Below are 19,652 nucleotides of genomic sequence, written 5' to 3'. Positions count from 1 at the left end.
CCCATTGTCTTTGACCTCGTTGGGTCAGAGACTTGACTCTGTGCCTTAGTTTTTCCAGCTTTAATAATAATGGAAGCATTGCCAGGCGCGGTGGCGCACACTTGTAATCCCAGCACTTGGGAGGCTGAGACAGGAGGATCGCGTGGGTTCGAAACCAGCCTCAGCTACTTAGTGAGGCTCTCGGCAACTTAGTGAGACCCTGTTTCCAAATAAAGTATAAAATAGGTCTGGGAGTGTAGCCCAGAGGTAGAAAGCCCCGGGTTCCACCCCTAGTACCACACATACACACACACACACACACACACACACACACACACACGTAAATACTAATAATGGAAGTATTTGCCCTCTAACTCATTTTTAGCATATAAGAGAAAAACTTTATATCTGTGAATACTACTCCTGACTAATTTAATGGCATGGGAAAACCAGGTATGTAGGAAGATAGTAGTAAAATGTTGGATTTATTTTTAAAATTAACATTTCTTTATCCCCTTTGGTTTTTCTAGAAAGTGACTGAGATATACCAGTTTAAGTTCAAATACACTAAAGAAGGAGCCACTATGGATTTTGACAGGTAGAATCTAATTGCTTAGTGAACACGAAAAACACACAGGAGTAAACGTAAGCTCCTCTAGGCCTGTCTGCTATTGTCATTCTCCACAAACTACAGAAACCCCACTGTGAGAAAAAGCTACTGTAATTGCTGGACGTGGGCACACACTTGGGCGGCTGGGACAGGAGGATTACAGGCTTGAGGACTGCCTCAGCGACTTAGGCCCTCAGCAACTTAGTGAGACCCTACTTTGTTTATTTATTGATTGATCGATACTAGGGATGGAATGCAGCGGCCTTCTACCTCTGGGCCACACTCCCAGCTATATCATGTTTTTTATTTGGAAACAGGGTCTTGATAAGTTGCTGAGAGCCTCACTAAGTTGCTGAGGCTGGCTTCAAACTTTTTGGTGGTACTGTGGTTCCTGGAAACCCTTCTACCTTTGGGCTACACTCCCAGACCTATTTTATATTTTTTTATTTGGAAACAGGGTCTCTTAAACCAGCGCGGCTGGCTTTGAACCTGCGGGATCCTCCTGTCTCCGCCTCCCAAGTGCGGGGATTACAAGCATGCACCACCACTCCTGGTGATGGCTTCAAACTTTTGATCCTCCTGTGTCAGCCTCCCAAGTACTGAATGACAGGCATGCGGCACCACACCTGGCAGACCCTGGTGTTTTTGTGGTGTGTGTGTGTGTGTGTGTGTGTGTGTGTGTGTGTGCGCGCTGCTGGGACTTGAACCCAGGAGTGTTCTACCTCTGAGCGACATTTCCAGCCCATTTTTAATTTTTTATTGGAAACAGGGTCTCACTTAGTTGCTGAGAGCCTCATGAAGTTGCTGAGGCCAGATGGGGCCTGGGATAGATAAAACCCATGGACTGGGCCTACAGACACGATTACTGTCATCTGCTTACTCCACAAGGACATATAAATACCATTTCCTATGCACTGGGAAGCACCGTATGTCCCTCTCAGCTGTGGAACTCCATGGCTTTGGTCCACAAGTGGGTTAAATAGCAAAGACAAGGTGCATGCTTCCGAAGGCCCAGGGCAGGGGGAGATGTCTTTGAGGAGCCACATTTATTTCTCTCCCAGTAGCTTTCGGCTTCAGCTCAGCAGGATGTGCAGAGGGCTCAGGCCTGCAGGTGAGGTAGAGCTGAGGCAGAAGGTGGAGACACGGCCAAGGCCCGGGGCAGTCGAGGGCTCTTAGTGGGCCCCCAGGACCGACTGAAGAGAGATGGCAGAAGTGTCCCTTTCCCTGCTATTATCTCTAGGGATCCTCTCATTTGTAAAAGTGCAGACAGCACTTGAATGTGAAGAAAAGTTCCAGAAATGAAAATTAAAATATTAGCCATCATTAGGTCACACTTGTACAGCACTATATAGATTATTACAGCATATTTCATACACATTTTCTTACATTAAACAGTTGCTTTGACACTTCCAAAAGTCAAATATAAGTACTACTGACAACCAGATTGATGTCTCTTGTTTTGGACGCATATGTGCCAAGAGTTAAGCAGTAAAAATGGCCACATCTTCCAGATACTAAGGAGGCGAGAGGTAATGCGTACTACCGTTTCCTAGAAACCAAAGAGAAGCCGCTGTTCAGACGGGAGTCCGCGCGTGCTTCCACGGTGTCGGGAGCGTCCGGGAGCTGTGTGGCTACCTGTGTTACCTGTGTTACCTGTGTTCAAGTTGGCTAAGTCCTGCCAGACAAAACTAAGCTGTTTGAAACTGCTAGAGGAGCTGATGTATTCCCTTAATAGACGTTTGCTCTGTTCACACACCACCTTCACAGGTGAGCTAGGAGAAGCCTCTGCAGTCCACTACTGCACTGCTACTTACGTGCGGACACAGCAGTGGACAGCTCCTCCTCGAAACTGCTCACAGGAGACTCACAGGGAAAGACAACTTGGGAGAGAAATGAAAACATTTAGAACTGGAAGGCAGTTTAGTCCAACTTGTTCATTTATTCATGAATCCAGCAGACATCTGTTGGGAAGCTGAACACCAAACCCAATACTGCGGGGACAGAAGATGTAGCTGCTCGCAGCCCAGAGGGGACAGCAGGTCTCTTGAAGGGGAGGGACTGTGGGAAGACTCTTTGGAGAGGCGGCTCTTGTGTTAGGTAGCAGAGGATCGAGTGGGAGAGTTGAGAAAATGGCAAAGCGGGTGGAGTGGACAGCAGGTACTTTGCATATGGTTGAGAAGAGATTGGGCCACAGCTGCAGGTAAGGCGAGGGGAGTGTGTGGTTAGATGGAAAGGTACTGTACATATACCATCCTCATGTCTGATTACAAGGTGATGTAACAGAATAAGTGTGTGTGTGTGTGTGTGTGTGTGTGTGTGTGTGTGACTGGGGATTGAGCCCCCAGGGACATTCTGCCTTTGATCTATACCTCCAGCCCTATTTAATTTTATTTAATTTTTTGTTTTGAATCAGGGTCTCACTAGGCTGCTAAGAGTCTTTTTAAATTGCTGAGGCTGATCTGGGACCTGTGATCCTCCTGTCTCAGCCTTCCGAGTACTGAGATTACAGGCATGTGCCACCGACCCTGGCTACTAGAAGAATATTAAGGAAGAATGTGACCTGGGCCAGTTTTCCCACTAGGGATATTATTTGGGCAGTGTTATGGAGATTGTTTTGCAGTGTGGACAAGAGGGGAAGCAGGAAGAATAACCAGCTTGCACTGTAGTGAACTGTGTACCTGTGAGGAGGCTCTGGAGACAAGGAGATAGCAGATAGGCGCAGAGCTAGTGACTGATTTTATACTTGCAGAGCCGTAGAAATGTTTGTAAGCTCATCTCACAAATGAGTGAACTGACCTAGAGGGTTTCTAAATGACTTGACCGAGGTCATTCAGTTAGTTAACCGCAGAGCTGACACTAGATGCCAGGGCACCTAATTCAAATCCATTGTTCTCATTATAATGACATGTGGTTATTTGAAAGCCAAATTAAAAAATAGGAGGTCATATTTTAAGTGCATTAGGGGAACTTGCTGTTTCAAAATCTTTGCCGGGCGTGGTGGCGCACGCTCGTAATCCCCCCACTTGGGAGGCGGAGACAGGAGGATCGCGCAGGTTCGAAGCCAGCCGCGCTGGCTTAAGAGACCCTGTTTCCAAATAAAAATATAAAATAGGTCTGGGAGTGTAGCCTGGAGGTAGAAGGGCTTCCAAGAACCCCAGTACCACCAAAAAACCCCACAAAAAACAAAAAACAAAAACCAGAATCCTTTGTATATCAGTTTTAAAAAGTACAACCATCCCCTTAATTCTAAACATGGTCCCAAAAATATCCTGCTGTTTAATTTGTATTATTTATTTACTTTTGAAGTACTGGGGATTGAGAGGCATTCTACCTTCAAACTACACCCCCAGTCCTATTTTTTTATTCTTTACTTTGAAAAAGGGCCTCACTAAGTCGCTGAGGCTGGCCATGAACCTGCGATCCTCCTGTCTCAGCCTCCCAAGGACCGGGATTATAAGCGTGCACCACCACGCCCAGCTAATTTGTATTTATTTGATCAGATAGTCAAAAGTGTTATTTTGTTTGGAATAGATTGTCAATATTGCAAATGATTGAAAAGTATCCTGTTTCTCTGTGTGATCATAGCAGCAGCACAAGCTTTGAAAGTGGGACAAAAAGTGAGGATATTAAGAAAGCCAGTATTGTACTGGTCCGCAAGTTGTACACCCTGATGCAGAACCTCGGCCCGCTTCCTAATGAGGTCGTCCTTACCATGCAGCTCCATTACTACAATGCAGGTAGGTGGGCCTTCAGTCTAATTCCCCTAGTGATAAAGCGCAGACTTTGCAAGCCTCTGAGTTGATTCTGATGGTGTACGTGAGATGTTATTATTGTGGATGTTGTTGTTATTGTTCTGATACTGGGGACTGAACCCAGGGGCATTGTATCTATAACATACAGCCTGGGCTCTTGTCAATTTTTATCTTGAAACAGGGTCTTGCTAAGTTGTTGAGGATCTCACTAAGTTACTGAGGCTGACCTCGAACCTGCAGTTTTTCTGTTTGAGCCTCTCAAGTCCTGGGATTACAGGCATGTGCCAAAGCACCCCGTTTTATACATGAATACTCATATGATTTATTCTATTGAGATGAATTTCATGGCTTTTGCCCTTTTTATTTTGCAGTGACCCCACATGATTACCAGCCTCCTGGTTTTAGAGAAGCGGTGAGCTCACGCTTCCTGCTGTTTGAGGGGGAGCCCGTCACCCTGCGAGTAGGACTGGTCTCCTCTGGCTTTCACGGCATGAAGGTGAAGGTCACTGCCGACGCAGTCAGAGCGCCTGATTTGGACCACAGCCTCTTCCAGGAGAACAGCATTACTGAGATTGCCCACCAGGGTCTAGACTGCGAGGAGGAGGAGGAGGAGGAGGAGGAGGAGGAGGAGCCCAGCAACCAAGTAAGGCCAGGTGCCGGAGCCTCCCTGCTCGGCTAAACACAGCTGACACTTGCCAGGTCACATCACAACAGCAGAGTCCAGTGGGGCGTGCCAGGTATAAAACCTGAGACAAAGCTAGCTCTGACGTCAAGGGGTTTTCAAACTAAAAAAGTGCAGTCTTCACGAAGAAAGTATAGGATCTTAGATGGAACTGTCCACGACTAGGAGAAAAAAGGCAAAATGTTTTTCAATATACTTCTTTTATTAAAGGTACCCATAAGTTTAGAAAAATTGAAGTTTCTTCTTTGGTAACTTAGCAAGACCTTATTTCTTTTTTATTTTTTTAAATTAATTTATTTTTTAAATTGGTGCATTGTAGTCATATATCAATCACATTGGAGTACAGGACTTGAGAGGATATACAAGCACACATTATCCAATTAGCCCTCCTCCAGCCCCCACCCCAATCCCTCCCCCTCCCTCCATCGCATGCTTCTTTGGTGATTTACTTTGATACATTTGTTTATGTACCTCCTGCGTTTTAAAGAGGCTCCGTCCTCCAGTATTACATACCCTCTGATTGGTCACATTAGTTGCTTCACTATAGGGCCCTTTCTATAGCTCAACCTCTTCCTGTTGCCCTTTTCCTCCTAGTTATTGCTGATTAAGAGAAGCGTCTGCTATATATTTTCTGTGATATTTCTCTGTGCATGATGCGTTGCAAGTACCGATCCCACTCTTGACGGCCCCAGTACTGACCTGGCTACTCAGTGGACTGATCCAGACCTCTCTGGCTCAAGCAGCGGCCTTGCCTCATGGGAGGCCCCAGTTCTGGTCTCGCTGGCCCCTGCACCGGCCTAACCCCTAAGCTGGCTTCGGTCCCGGCCTTGGAGGCCGCAGGAGTGGCCTTGCCTCATGGCAGGCTCCAATGCTGGCCATTGGCCCCTGCACCAGCCTAACCCCTTGGCAGGATTCCAATCCCGGCCTCGGAGGCCCCAGCACCGGCCTAGCCTCATGGCAGGCTCCAATGCCGGCCTCGTTGGCCCCAGCACCAGCCTAACCCCTCGGTAGGTTTCACTCCCGGCCTAGGAGGCCCCAGCATTGGCCATGCCTCACGGCAGGCTTCGTTGCTGGCCTCGCCTCATGGCAGGCTCCGATGCTGGCCTCGCTGGCCCCAGCAACGGTCGAACCCTTCAGCAGGCTGTTATCCTGTCCTCGGAGGCCCCAGTACCAGCCTTGCCTCACGGCAGGCTCCGATGCTGGCCTCGCTGGCCTCAGCACCGACCTAACCCCTCGGCAGGCTCTTATCCTGGCCTCGGAGGCCCCAGTACCGGTCTTGCCTCAAGGTAGGCTCTGATCCCGGCCTCGGAGGCCTCAGCACCGGCCTTGCCTCACGGCAGGCTCCGATGCCAGCCTCACTGGCCCTAGCTCCGGCCTAACCCCTCAGCAAGCTCCAATCCCGGCCTCGGAGGCCCCAGTACTGGCCTTGCCTCACGGCAGGTTCCGGTGCCAGCCTCGCTGGCCCCAGCACTGACCTAACCCCTCGGCAGGCTCCAATCCTGGCCTCGGAGGCCCCAGCACCGGCCATGCCTCACGACAGGCTCCGATGCCAGCCTCGCTTGCCCCAGCACCGGCCTAACCCCTTGGCAGGCTCTTATCCTGGCCTCGGAGGCCCCAGTATCGGCCTTGCCTCATGGCAGGCTCCGATGCCGGCCTCACTGGCTGCAGCACCGGCCTAACCCCTCGGCAGGCTCCGATCCTGGCCTCGGAGGCCCCAGCACCGGCCATGCCTCACAGCAGGCTCCGATGCCGGCCTTGCTGGCCCCAGCACCGGCCTAACCTCTCGGCAGACTCTTATCCCGGCCTCGGAGGCCGCAGTATCGGCCTTGCCTCACGGCAGGCTCCAATGCCGGCCTCGCTGGCTCCAGCACCGGTCTAACCCCTCGGCAGGCTCTTATCCTGGCCTCAGAGGCCCCAATACTGGCCTTGCCTCATGGCAGGCTCCGATGCCGGCCTCGCTGGCCCCAGCACCGGCCTAACCCCTCAGCAGGCTCTGGTCCCGTCCTCAGAGGCCCCAGCACCGGCCTTGCCTCACAGCAGGCTCCGATGCTGGCCTCGCTGACCCCAGCACTGGCCTAACCCCTCGGCAGGCTCTTATCCTGGCCTCGGAGGCCCCAGTACCAGCCTTGCCTCACGGCAGGCTCCGATGCCGGCCTCACTGGCCCCAGCACCGGCCTAACCCCTCAGCAGGTTCCAGACCTGACCTCGGAGGCCCCAGCACCAGCCTTGCCTCAAGGCAGGCTCCGATGCCGGCCTCGCTGGCCCCAGCATCGGTTTAACCCCTCGGCAGGCTCCAATCCCGGCCACGGAGGCCTCAGTAGTGGCCTTGCCTCACTGCAAGCTCCGATGTCGGCCACTGGCCCCGGCGCCTGCCTAAACCCTCAGCAGGTTCCGATCACTGTCTCTGTGGTTATTATTTCAAAGGTTCCAGGTGTAATGTATCAGATGTCTGCCTCCCCTGAGTACTGGCCACTGCCATTGCCACTGCCTCCATCATTTCAAATCCTTCCTTCCCAGGCTCTTTTTCCACTCTGAATGTTGTCCAGTGTTCCTAAGCATGCATGCGTGATGGTAGCATTCGACATTTGGTGTAATTTCTCCAAAAAAATAAGGTTGGTAGGATCCGGTTTCTGCTTCTCCTGAATACAAGTCTCCACCACCATCACGGAAACCTCTTTCAACACCGCCTTTCTCCTTGGTCTCCGCTAAACTCTCTCCTTACAGGTGATATCCGAGATTCTTAACAATGTAGAGAAATAGCAGTCCTCTTTCACGGGGAATTTTTCCATAAGTTCCAGTGCATTTAGATAACTTTTGTCTGCATCTCCAGTGTCCTGGCATCCATAACGGCTTTCTTACCTCCTCTTCGATATTTTTATTTTTCTTTTTCTGTTCCTTTTTTTTTTTTTTTAATAAGAGAAGACAATATATGTGGTTTGAGGAGGTAGTGGGATCAGGCACTCAGTAGCACTGTAACCCTGTCGGTTTCCCTATGGGTCCAGAGTGATCCGCACTACTCCGCCTGGGGCCCAGGGTCCCACGACCCGGGCCCCGGCTGGTGTGCTCCGCGCAACCCCTGCCCGGAACCCAGGGTACTGAGCCCGGTTTCTCCAGGGGGCAAAACCTTATTTCAAAAGTAAAAACTAAGCGAGGTGTGGTGGCGCACACTTGTAATCCCCGCGCTTGGGAGGCTGAGACAGGAGGATCGCAGGTTCCCAGACAGCCTCAGCTACTTAGTGAGACCCTGTTTCCAAATAAAGAATAAAAGGGCTGGAGGTGTAGCTCATAAGTAGAATGCCCCTGGGTTCAGTCCTCAGTAGTGTGCGCGCATGCCGGGTGTGGTGGGCACGCTTGTAATCCCAGCATTGGGGAGGCTGAGACAGGAGGATCGCAGTTCACGGACAGGACAGCTTCAAGTACTACTTAATGAGGCCCTTTGCAACTCAGACCCCATTTCAAAATAAAAATTAAAAAGAGGGCTGGGGGTGTAGCTCAGAGGTAGAATGTCCCTGGATTCTGATTCCAGTACCGAAAAAAAAAAAAAAAAAAAGAAAGAAAGAAAATAGTATGTGAGTTATGGTTGCCTCATATCTTTATCAACCCTTGGAATTGCTTCTTTTTAATTTTTGCCATTCTGTTGGGCATACATGGCATGTCATTGTGGTTGTAATTTGCATTTCCCTAAACCGGGCATGGTGGCGCACGCTTGTAATCCCAGCATTCGGGAGGCTGAGACCGGAGGATCACATTCGTGGCCAGCCTCAGCTACTTAGTGAGGCCCTCTGCAACTCAGTGAGACCTGGTTTCAAAATAAAGAATATAAAATAGGGCAGGGGGTGTAGCTCGGAGGTCAAATGCCCCTGGGTTCCATCCCCAGACACGCAAAAAAAAAAAATAAATAAATGAAAAATAAATAAATAATTTGCATTTCCTTGATGACTAACGAAGATGAGCAATTTTTCATGTTTATTGGCCATGTTGAATATCTTTGTGAAGTTACCTCTGCAAATTGTTTGCCAGTTTTTTTCTTTTTTCTTTTTCTTTATTTATTTTTGTGGTACTGGAGGTGGAATCCGGGGGCCTTCCACCTCCAGGCTACACTCCCGGACCTATTTTATATTTCATTAGAAACAGGGTCTCACTCAGTAGCTGAGGTGACACTCAGCTGCAATCCCCCGGTCCCCGCCCCCCAGCACTGGGATGACGAGGGCACGCTGCCGCGCCCGGCTCCAGCTTTTATATTGAGTTGTCTTTTGTTCTTATTGACACGTAGGACTTCTGCAGAGAAGTCCTTTGTCAGACACATTAGAGTATAGTATCTTCTTCAACTTTATAAACTGCCCTTTACTCTCTTAATGAGAGAGTATTTTATAGACAGAAGTTCTTAGTTTTCAAATAGTCCAATTTGTCAATCTTTTCAGCTATATTCAGCAGTTTAGGGTGCTGCATAAGAAATTTTTTTACTCCAGAGTCTACAGAGATGTACTCTATGTTTTTCTCTAAAAAGGGGAAATAACTACAGAAACAGAAAAGGTCTTTTTAAATTATAAGAAACAAATTTTGGCTATGGGCATAGCACAGTGGCAGAGAACACACTTATCATGTGTGACCGCAGTTCAGTTCCTAGCACTGAGGGGAAAACCAGAGACAGCAGCAACAGACTTCTGCGTATAACTTCGTACCAAAAACTGGACCGGGCCTTTCTCTCCTCTCTAGCTATTCATTCATTTGGGTATGAAGTTATTAATGAAAGTCTTATAATTTTTTTCAGGTCTGGGGATGGAACCCAGGGGCATTCAACCTCCAAGCTACACCCCAGCCCTACTTTTTCTTCTTTATTTATTTTATTTTATTTTATTTATATATTTTTTGGTGGTACTGGGGTTCCTGGAAGCCCTTCTACCTCCGGGCTACATTCCCAGACCTATTTTTACATTTTTATTTGGAAACAGGGTCTCCTAAGCCAGCGCGCGTGGCTGGCTTCGAACCTGCGCGATCCTCCTGTCTCTGCCTCCCAAGCGCGGGGATTACAAGCGTGCGCCACCACGCCCGGCTTTTTTTTTTTTTTTTGAAGTACTGGGGATGGAACCCAGGGGCATTCTACCTCCGAGCTACACACCCAGCCCTATTTTTTTATTCTTTTCTTTTTTGAGGTAATAGGGATGGAACCCAGGGACATTCTACTTCTGAACTACACCCCCAGTCCTATTTTTTATTCTTTATTTTGAAACAGGGTCTCAGAGTTGCAATGGGCCTCACTAAGTAGCTGAGGCTGGCCAAGAACCGCCATCCTCCTGTCTCAGCCTCCTGAATACTGGGATTACAAGCATGCACCACCATGCCTGTCTTATTTTTTTATTCTTTATTTTGAAACAGGTCTCACTGAGTTGCAAAGGGCCTCACCAAGCAGCCGAGGCTCTCCTCAAACCATAATCCTCCTGTCTCAGCCTTTTTTAAAAATTTATTTTTCTTGTGGTACTGGGGATGGAACCCAGGGACTTTACCTCTAGGCTACACTCCCAGACCTATTTTTTATACTTTATTTGGAAACAGGGTCTCGCTAAGTTGTTGAGAGCCTCACTCAGTAGCTGAGGCTGGCTTCAAACCTGTGTGATCCTCCTCCTGTCTCAGCCTCCCAGGCGCTGAGATTACAAGCGTGCGCCACTGCACCCAGCTTGTCTCAGCCTTTTGAATGCTGGGATTATAAGCATGCACCACCACACCCGGCTTAATTTTTTAATTTTGCTATTAAAAGTAGCGCTGAAGGGAGCCAGGAGGTAATGCCTCTGGGTTGTATCCCCAAAACCACAATCAATCAGTCGATAACTCTGTAACAAACACCTTTGTACACGTGAGAGCACTTTTCCTTCCTTCCTTTGGATTTGGCACCAGGAGTGCAATTTTATAGAACCTGAGAATAGCTCTTGTATTATCAAACCCCTTCACAGAACTGCCAACTTCTCGACCTCCACGGGATGCGTTTTCTAATAATGGCAACCACTCAGTAGTCCTGGCTGCTTTCTGAGGGGTGAGCTCCGTGCACCAGTTGTACTCACATGTAAGTGTGTACTTGTGTGCAAGGTGAGAGTGTCGATGAGTGTCTCTAGATGTTGCAAAAGAAAATCATGATTTGCGGGATAGTTGGACTAGGTTGGCCTCTGAGATCTCTTTCAAGCTAACATTCACTGGGATAATTCTTGAATTCCTGTTAATAGCTAATGCCCTGCTAAGCAAAAAGATGTGTAAAGCACCGGGCGTGGTGGCGCACGCTTGTCATCCCCGCAGTTGGGAGGCGGAGACAGGAGGATCGCACTGGTTCGAAGCCAGCCGCGCTGGCTTAAGAGACCCTGTTTCCAAATAAAAAATATAAAATAGGTCTGGGAGTGTAGCCCGGAGGTAGAAGGGCTTCCAGGAACCCCAGTACCACCAAAAAAAAAAAAAAAGTGTAAGAAATAGTTTTTGTCCTTGAGAACTGAACAGACTGCACCTGTGCACTATGGTGAAGAATACTAGAGCTCTGTGAATGACGCGAGGCGAGCCCTCTGCCACTCATACATATTCCTGCCCATAAATGAGATCACGCACGGTTCTTGTGGCTTTGCGTGTATCGTTGCTTTTAATTTTCCCAGCTATTTCAAAAGGTAGGTACTATTATTCTGATTTTATAAATGAAGCTGAAGCCAGGCGCACGTTTATAATCCCATTGCTTGAGAGGCCGAGACAGGAAGATGGCAGTTCACGGCCAGTCTCAGCTACTTAGGCCCTTTGCAACTCAGTGAGATCCGGTTTTAAAATAAAGAATAAAAAATAGGGCTGGGGGTGTAGCTCGAAGGTAGATGCCCTGGATTCAACCCGCAATACCACAAAAAACCAAAACCTTAACAAACAAACAAACAAACAAACAAACAAACAAACCAGGAATTTGAGACTTGGAGTGATTAGCCCAAAGCTCCCATACGGTGACTAAGCAGTAGGACTGGAATTCCAACCACATTCGGGCTCTAAAGCCCGTGCTTTCAGGATACGGAAGTGCGCTGTGCGGGAAGGCTTCACCAAGCTGGAGATTTGTGGATGAATCATATTTTGACTGGCAGAAATTAGGGCAAAAGACATTGCAGGCAAGTTGTAAACTCCAGTGTGGTGGCATCAGAACGGTGTCTCTGTGACTTGCAGTTCCAATACTGAACTTTCCACAACTCTCCTATATTTCACATGGCTTTGCTGAGATCTTTTTACTCTTGGCAACCTCTGATTCAAAAATTTTAAAAGCTTTTTAGATTATAAGAGTTTTCTGTTAAATTTAAAAGGTTTAGCCAGGTTTGGTGGCACACGTTTGTAATCCCAGTACGTGGGAGGCTGAGACAGGAGGATCGCAGGTTTGTGTCCAGCTTCAGCTACTTAGTGAGGCCCTCGGCAACTTAGCGAGATCTTGTTTCAAAATAAAGAATAAAAAATAGGCCTGGGAGTATTGCTCAGCAGGAGAATACCCCTGGGTTCAATCCCCAGTACCACACACACAAAGAAAATTAGAAAGTTTACATATTTAAGTTTAATAGTTGCACTGCTTTTATACCAGTCCACACAATGACCAAAAGATTTAACATAATCAACTTATAAAAATACTGTAATATTTAAAATGAAAAGATTTTAATACAAATTTTCTCAATTATTTCTTATGTCAGTCATAGAAAGGCAAACATAGCAAAATTTTTACCAGTAGAAATTATTCAGTATTTGCACTATTCTCTTTCCAGTGTGACCTATAAGATTTAAGAAAAAATCAAACTGAGATAGTAGTTGAGCAATGGATTCAGAAATAAGGAAAGCAAACGCTTAAATTTTTTTTTAAAACTTCCATATATTTACACGAGTTGAAAATGATATTCACAGCATCTTCTAAATTTTGGCTGAGTCACAAAACTGCATTTAAACTTTGGGCCGTGCCCACATAACCAGGAGACTGACTTCAGTAATGGCTGGGCCGGACACCCGAGAACCAAGCGGCTGGGAAGTCAGGATGAGCTGCAAGGTGTCTGCAGTCAGTTTTTAACTTGATGTGGCGGCACCCTGAGGCTAGCGCCTTTACAACGGAGACAAGTTCATCTAACTGGCTCCTTCCCTTCGGAATTAAAACATTTTATTTTAGGTTTTTTTTTTTTTTTTTTTTTTTTGTACTTGGGATTGAACTCAGGGGCATTCTACCTCCGAGCTATGTCCCCAGCCCTATTTTATTTTTATTTTTGAAACAGGTCTTGCTAGGTTGATGAGAGCCTCACTACTTGCCGAGGCTGTGCTTGAATCTGCGACCCTCCTGTCTCAGCCTCCCAAGGACTGGGATTACAAGCGTGTGCCACCACGCCCAGCTCACACATTTGAAACTTAAAAATTCTTAAATTATAAGAACTCTGAAAACCTAATTCCACTCAGATAATAGACATGGAGCACAAGTAAGAGATCCAGGAATTACAGAGCAGCACAGTGGTACTTACGTAAGGCCACCTGGGAAACCCCATCTTCAGTGTGTCCTTATTACTTTCTGCGCCTTTGACACTTGCAGGATAGGTGTCTACTTCTAACAGGGGTGCTTTGGGTTAAGTCCTACCTGAAAGGCCACATGCGCACAGGGCACCTCACAGCGCTCGGGGAGCTGGCCCTGCTCTCCCAGCTCTCAGTTGGACAGGCACGCGCACGTGGAGGGCGGCCCCAGACCCGCTTGCTTCCCTAAAGAAACCAATCAGCATATGCTCAGGAACTGGAGACAGAATCTTATTCAAATTTATGCTAAGTTTAGATGCTAAAGAAGAAATGCTGCCGGGCGTGGTGGCGCACGCTTGTAATCCCCGCGCTTGGGAGGTGGAGATAGGAGGTTCGAAGCCAGCCTCAGCTCCGAACTGAGGCTCTCAGCAACTTAGTGAGACCCGGTTTCCAGATAAAATATAAAATAGGTCTGGGAGTTTGGCCGGTGGTAGAAAAGCCCCTGGGTTCCACCCCCAGGACCACACACACACACACACACACACACACACACACACACACACACATAAAAAGATGAGAAGAATAAATGCTTTTTTTCTAACAGAGACAGTTTACTCAGTCTCCTTAAAGGACTCAGTAATTCTGACAGAGACATAAAGACAAGTGTAAAAATGATGAGGACTCATGCTGTCTCCTAGACTGTTCATGAGATGTACTGTGTGTGTGTGTGTGTGTGTGTGTGTGTGTGTGTGTGTGTGTGTGTGTTACTGGAGATGGAACCCATGAGACTTCTGCCTCCAGGCTATACCCATAGACCTTTCTTATTTTTATTTGGAAATAAGATCTCTTTAAGAGCCCTCACTAAGAGGACCTCGCTAAGTTGCTGAGGCTGGCTTCGAACCTGCAATCCTCCTATCTCAGCCTTCCAAATACTGGGATTCCAGGTGTTTATCACTACACTGGTTCATACTGTGCTGCTTTGGAGACTAGTGGTCCTAGTTTATTAATCCATACGGCTTTTTGAGAATTAATATGTTCACCATATTTTTAGGTAATTACAATTTTCTAATTTTCTGAGATCCTGATCCTTGGTATCTATCTTAGAGAGTGATGTTTAAATACTCTGTCCAGATTTTTTTTTCTTTTGAGGGTTTGGGATGGAACCCAGGGGCATTCGACCTCCGAGCTACACCCCCTGCCCTATTTTTTATTTTTTATTTTGAAACTGGGTCTCACTGAGTTGCAGACGCCTCACTAAGTAGCTGAGGCTGGCCACGAACGGTGATCCTCTGGTCTCAGCCTCCCGGATGCTGGGATGACAAGCGTGCCCACCGTGCCTGGCCGGATTTTTTTTTAAAGAGTTTTCTTTGTAAGCAAGAACTTTGATCTAAATAATATGTTTTTAACCTATAGCACATTCATTTCACTGAAGCATAAATAATTCATATACATGATGGCTTTTGAAGATGACTCTTGTTAGTTTATGAGAGCCAAAAACTTTCCCGAAGCTTATACAGTAGCTAAGCTCTGATGCAGTTCACTTTGTAAGCATGTTCCAGACCTACACACTATATCCCTACTTTCTAAATGGAATAAAAGAGTTTGCATTTTGCATGGATTTCTATATCTTATTTCAATTTAAAAATAGTATCTTTTGTGCTAAGCATTTAATTTAAATGCAAGTGGTTTTTTCTGTATGTGTGTGGGATTGGGGATTGAACCTGGGGTACCTTACCTCTGAGCTGCACCCCAGCCCTATCTTATTTTTGATTTTGAAACAGGGTGTTACTAAGTTGCTGAGGGCTTTGCTAAGTTGCTGAGGCTGGCTCAAACCTGCCATCTCCCTATCTCAGACTCCCAACTACTGGGAGTGATCCGACTACGATTTGATTTTTATGGTCCTGGGGACGGACCCCAGGGGCATTCGACCTCCAAGCTACACCCCCAGCCCTATTTTTTATTCTTTATTTTGGAGTAGAGTCTCACTACGTTGCAGAGGCCCTCACTAAGTAGCTGAGGCTGGCCGCAAACCTGCACTGCCCAGCTCTGTGATTTAAGAAACTAGACTCTTAAGTACGTTGGTGCCAAAGTAAACAGTTACACTTAAGTGTCGACCAGAAAGCTCTCTTCCGAATCCCTGAGAGTTGCTCTGTACCCTGGCCAGTGGCTGAAAGCAGGAGCCCTGTCATTCAGCTCTCTTTTCCTTCCCACTAAACTCTGAAGTATTTTGTTAAAGATGTAGTCTGATGATTTCTACAGTATCACATTCATGAGACAGATCTTGTTCAATACAATGAAGTATTGGCAAGAAGAGCTCAGATTAGCTGGACGTGGTAGTGCACGCTCATAATCCCAGTACTTGGAGGCCGAGACAGGAGGATCCGGGTTCACGGCCAGTCTCAGCAACTTAGTGAGACCCTGTGTCAAAATTAAAAAGTAAAAAGGGCTGGGGGTATAGCTCAGAGGTGGAATGTCCCTGGGTTCAATCCCCAGTACCACAAAAAAACAAAACCAAAAAAGAATAGCTCAGTTTCTCTCTTCCTCCTCCTCCTCCTCCTCCTCCTCCTCCTCCTCCTCCTCCTCCTCCTCCTCCTCCTCCTCCTCTTCTTCTTCTTCTTCTTCTTCTTCTTCTTCTTCTTTTGGTGGTACTGGGGTTCCTGGAAGCCCTTCTACCTCCGTAATACACTCCCACGGGCTCCACTCCAGACCTATTTTTTAACTTTTTTTATGTGGAAACAGGGTCTCTTAAGCCAGCGAGGCTGGCTCCGAACCAGCACCAGCGCGATCCTCCTGTCTCCGCCTCCCAAGCCCGGGGATTACAAGCATGCGCCACCACGCCCGGCCTTTTCTTTTCTTTTCTTTTCTTTCTTTCTTTCTTTCTTTTTTTTCGTGGTACTGAGTATAGAATCCAGGGGCATCTACCTCTGAGATATACCCCCAGCCCTATTATCATTCTTTATTTTGAAAAAGGGTCTCACTGAGTTGCAAAGGGCCTCATTAAGTAACCGAGGCTGTTCAGGAACTGCGATCCTCCAGTCTCAGCCTCCGAATGCTGGGATTACAAGCGTGCGCCACCACGCCCGGCTTTAGCTCAGATTCTTGAAAGTGGATTTGATTATTGAAAACATTGAAGGGGGCACATTATTTATAGAAAATATTACTCGGCCTTGAAAACCACACATCATTCTCTCTTGATCATTGAGACACAGCCTTTTTCATTAAATTTCTTTTTTTAAATAGTAAAAGTGTTTCTGTTTCTTTTCCTATTTTGCATTGCAGACAGTAATTGTTATTCTCAGTTAACCATGCAAAGAGAAATTAAAGTTAGTTGACTTTCCCATCAGTATTACAAGTCATTTCTTTTTTTTGGATGAGTCATTTTATAACTTATCAGAGAATTGTTTCTTTTCTGTTGTGAGTGGGAAGAGCCACACTGACAATCTGTGTGTATCCAGAATGTAGCAGTGTGTTAGAGCAGAAGACAAGTGAGCATAGTGAGGAATCTGAAGTAGGAACACTTCGGTCGTTAGTATTATCAAGTACTAGCATTAAAAGAAAGGTTTTATTTTAAAAGTAATACCGAAATGTTCTGTTTGGTTAAAATCTGTAATAATACAATGTTATAATTACACTAAACCAGTGAAATATTAGGCTTTATTTAAATCCAGATTTTTCAAAATAACTTTATTAAGTCAATAAGCTGGGCGTGGTGGCGCACACTTGTAATCCTAGCATTTGGGAGGCCGAGACAGGAGGATCGCGATTCGCGGACGGCCTCAGCTACTTAGTGAGGCCTCTGCAACTCAGTGAGACCCTGTTTCAAAATAAAGAATAAAAAATAGGGCTTGTGGTTTAGCTCGGAGGGAGAATGCCCCTCCGATCTATCCTAGTAACACACACACACACACACACACACACACACACACACACAAATTTAGTCAATAGTACTTTGCAGAAAACAAATTTAGTTGGATTCTCAACAACCTAGCAAGACCCAGTTTCAAAATGAAAAATAAAATAGGCCTGGCGGTGTAGCTTGGAGGTAAAATGCCCCTAGGTTCAATCCCCAGCAACACACACACACACACACACACACACACACACACACACGAAATAAAAAGATAGCATGAAAGTCAACATAGATACTTTCCTAATTAGTTTTTTTTATGCCCTATATTTTATGCTTTATTTAGAAAAAAGGTTTCATTAAGTTGCAGAGGGCCTCACTAAGTAGCTGAGACTGTCCTTGAACCTGTGATCCTCCTTTCTCAGCCTCCCAAGTACTGGGATTACAAGTATGCGCCACCACAACTGGATTTTTTTTTTTTTTTGGCATTAGAGGCTAAACCCAGGGACATTCTACCTCTGAGCTCTACCCCTGTCCTATTTTATATTTATTTTTAAACAGTCTCACTAGGTTGCTGAGGCTGTCCTTGAACCTGCCATTCTCCTGGCTCAGCCTCCCGACTACTGGGATTAGAGGCACGTGCCGCCACACTCTTGGGGGTCTGCACGCTTTCCTTTGGAGGATTTTCCAGTGTCGGGACTTAAGCATCACGTGTGGGTTGTCACCGTGTACACATCTTACCCCTCCTTCAGCTCTAGCCTTGTGCGTATCGCCGTGGCAGCCCTGGGCACGTGCGTGTGTCAGTTTGTTAACCACTGCCCTTCCCCTTCCACACCCAGGGCCTCCTGCCTCTCGGAATGGCCTCCGCCTCAGGTCTTACGTGCAGTCGTGAGAGCATTCTCCCTAGCAGTCAGGTGTCGGGACTCCAGCCTTCCCTGGTGCTCTTGTGTCAGGAGTCCAGGCAGACCCCGCCGCCCCATCTGAATCACGCGTCACCCCCAGGCTCGCCACGGCCTCCTCCCCACGTGTGCTGCAGGCTGGTCTGCTCTGAGCGTCACTCTCGGCGTATGACTCCCCGGGGACTCTCGCGCTGCCCCTGTCTCCACGACGTCAAGTCTGAACACCTCTGCCTGGCTTTCAGGCTGCTCCTGCCCTGCTCCACCTCACCCAGCTTATGTCCCAATGTTACCCAACGTGTAGAGCAGGTCAAGTTCATTTCAGGCCCAGTATCTTTTTTTTTTTTTTTTTTTTTTTTGTGGTACTGGGGGTGGAACCCAGAGGCTTTCTACCTCCGGGCTATACTCCCAGACCTTTTTTTTTTAAAAATATTTTATTTGGAAAAAGGGTCTCACTAAGTTGCTGAGAGCCTCACTAAGTAGCTGAGGCTGGCTTCGAACCCGTGCGATCCTCCCGTCTCAGCCTCCCCAGCGCGGGGATGACAAGTGTGCGCCACCACGCCCGGCCAGGCCCAATATCTTAATAAATACATTTTTTCTTGTCCAGAACGCCTCTCTTCCCATTGGCCCAAATCACACCCATCTTGCAAAATGATCCTGTTTCCTCTGTCCACTTCACTGCCTTCTATTCCTTTTAACCCATCTGAATCAGGCGTGGGGCCGGCATGTGAGTGTAGCTCAGTGGCAAAGCACCTGCTTTGCAGGTGTGGCGCTCTGGGTTCGATCCCCGGTTCCAAAGAAGACAAAAAAAAAAAAAAAAAAAAAGAACCCCTTTGAATCAGACACCCATTCCTACAACTCCATTCCATGATTATTTTTATTTTTATTTTTTATGATACTGGGGATGGAACCCAGGGCCATTCTACCTCTGAGCTACACTCCCAGCCATATTTTTTTTTAAACAGGGTCTCACTAAGGTGCAGAGAGCCTCACTAAGTAGCTGAGGCTGATAGTGAGCCTGCGATCCTCCTGGCTCGGCTTCCCAAGTCCTGGGGTTACCAGCGTATGCCACCACGCCCAGCTCTTTTTATTTTTCTGTCATGTCACTGCCTCAGTCTTTCCCATCTTGGTAAGCACCACCATGGCTTATCCTGTTCTCAGCCACACCCCTAGAAGCAGAAGCCCTTTCTGGTTCCTCTCCCTCGCGACCCACGTCCAGCCCATCGCAAGTCCAGTCAGCTTCCCGCTTCACATGGATGTCAAACCTGACCACTCACACAAGCTCACTTAGCACTCCAGCCCAAGCCAGTAGTGCCTATGCAGCAGGCTTTCTGATCTTATTCCTGCCCGTGCAGTTTGTATGACAGGGAGCACCCAGAATCACCTTTCAGCGTGTGAATCGAGGTGGCAC

The 19,652-nt window shown here is 47.3% G+C and overlaps 1 protein-coding gene across 1 annotated transcript in view; it reads left to right on the top strand.

Annotated features, from left to right (window-relative positions):
• HORMAD2 (HORMA domain containing 2) overlaps positions 1 to 19,652 on the top strand; it is a gene marked incomplete at its 5' end in the record, with an annotated part of 69,804 nt that overhangs the window by 26,855 nt on the left and 23,297 nt on the right. Inside the window, 3 exons of the mRNA XM_080717525.1 lie at positions 510 to 577; positions 4,175 to 4,326; positions 4,713 to 4,984. Of these exons, the coding sequence (XP_080573651.1) occupies positions 510 to 577; positions 4,175 to 4,326; positions 4,713 to 4,984 (492 nt within the window). The remainder of the gene's footprint in view (positions 1 to 509; positions 578 to 4,174; positions 4,327 to 4,712; positions 4,985 to 19,652) is intronic.

Source organism: Muscardinus avellanarius (genome assembly GCF_963383645.1).
Source record: "Muscardinus avellanarius genome assembly, chromosome: 21".
Taxonomy (NCBI): Eukaryota; Metazoa; Chordata; class Mammalia; order Rodentia; family Gliridae; genus Muscardinus; species Muscardinus avellanarius.
Note: the sequence above shows the minus strand (reverse complement) of the source record. Positions and strands in the feature narration are given on the sequence as shown.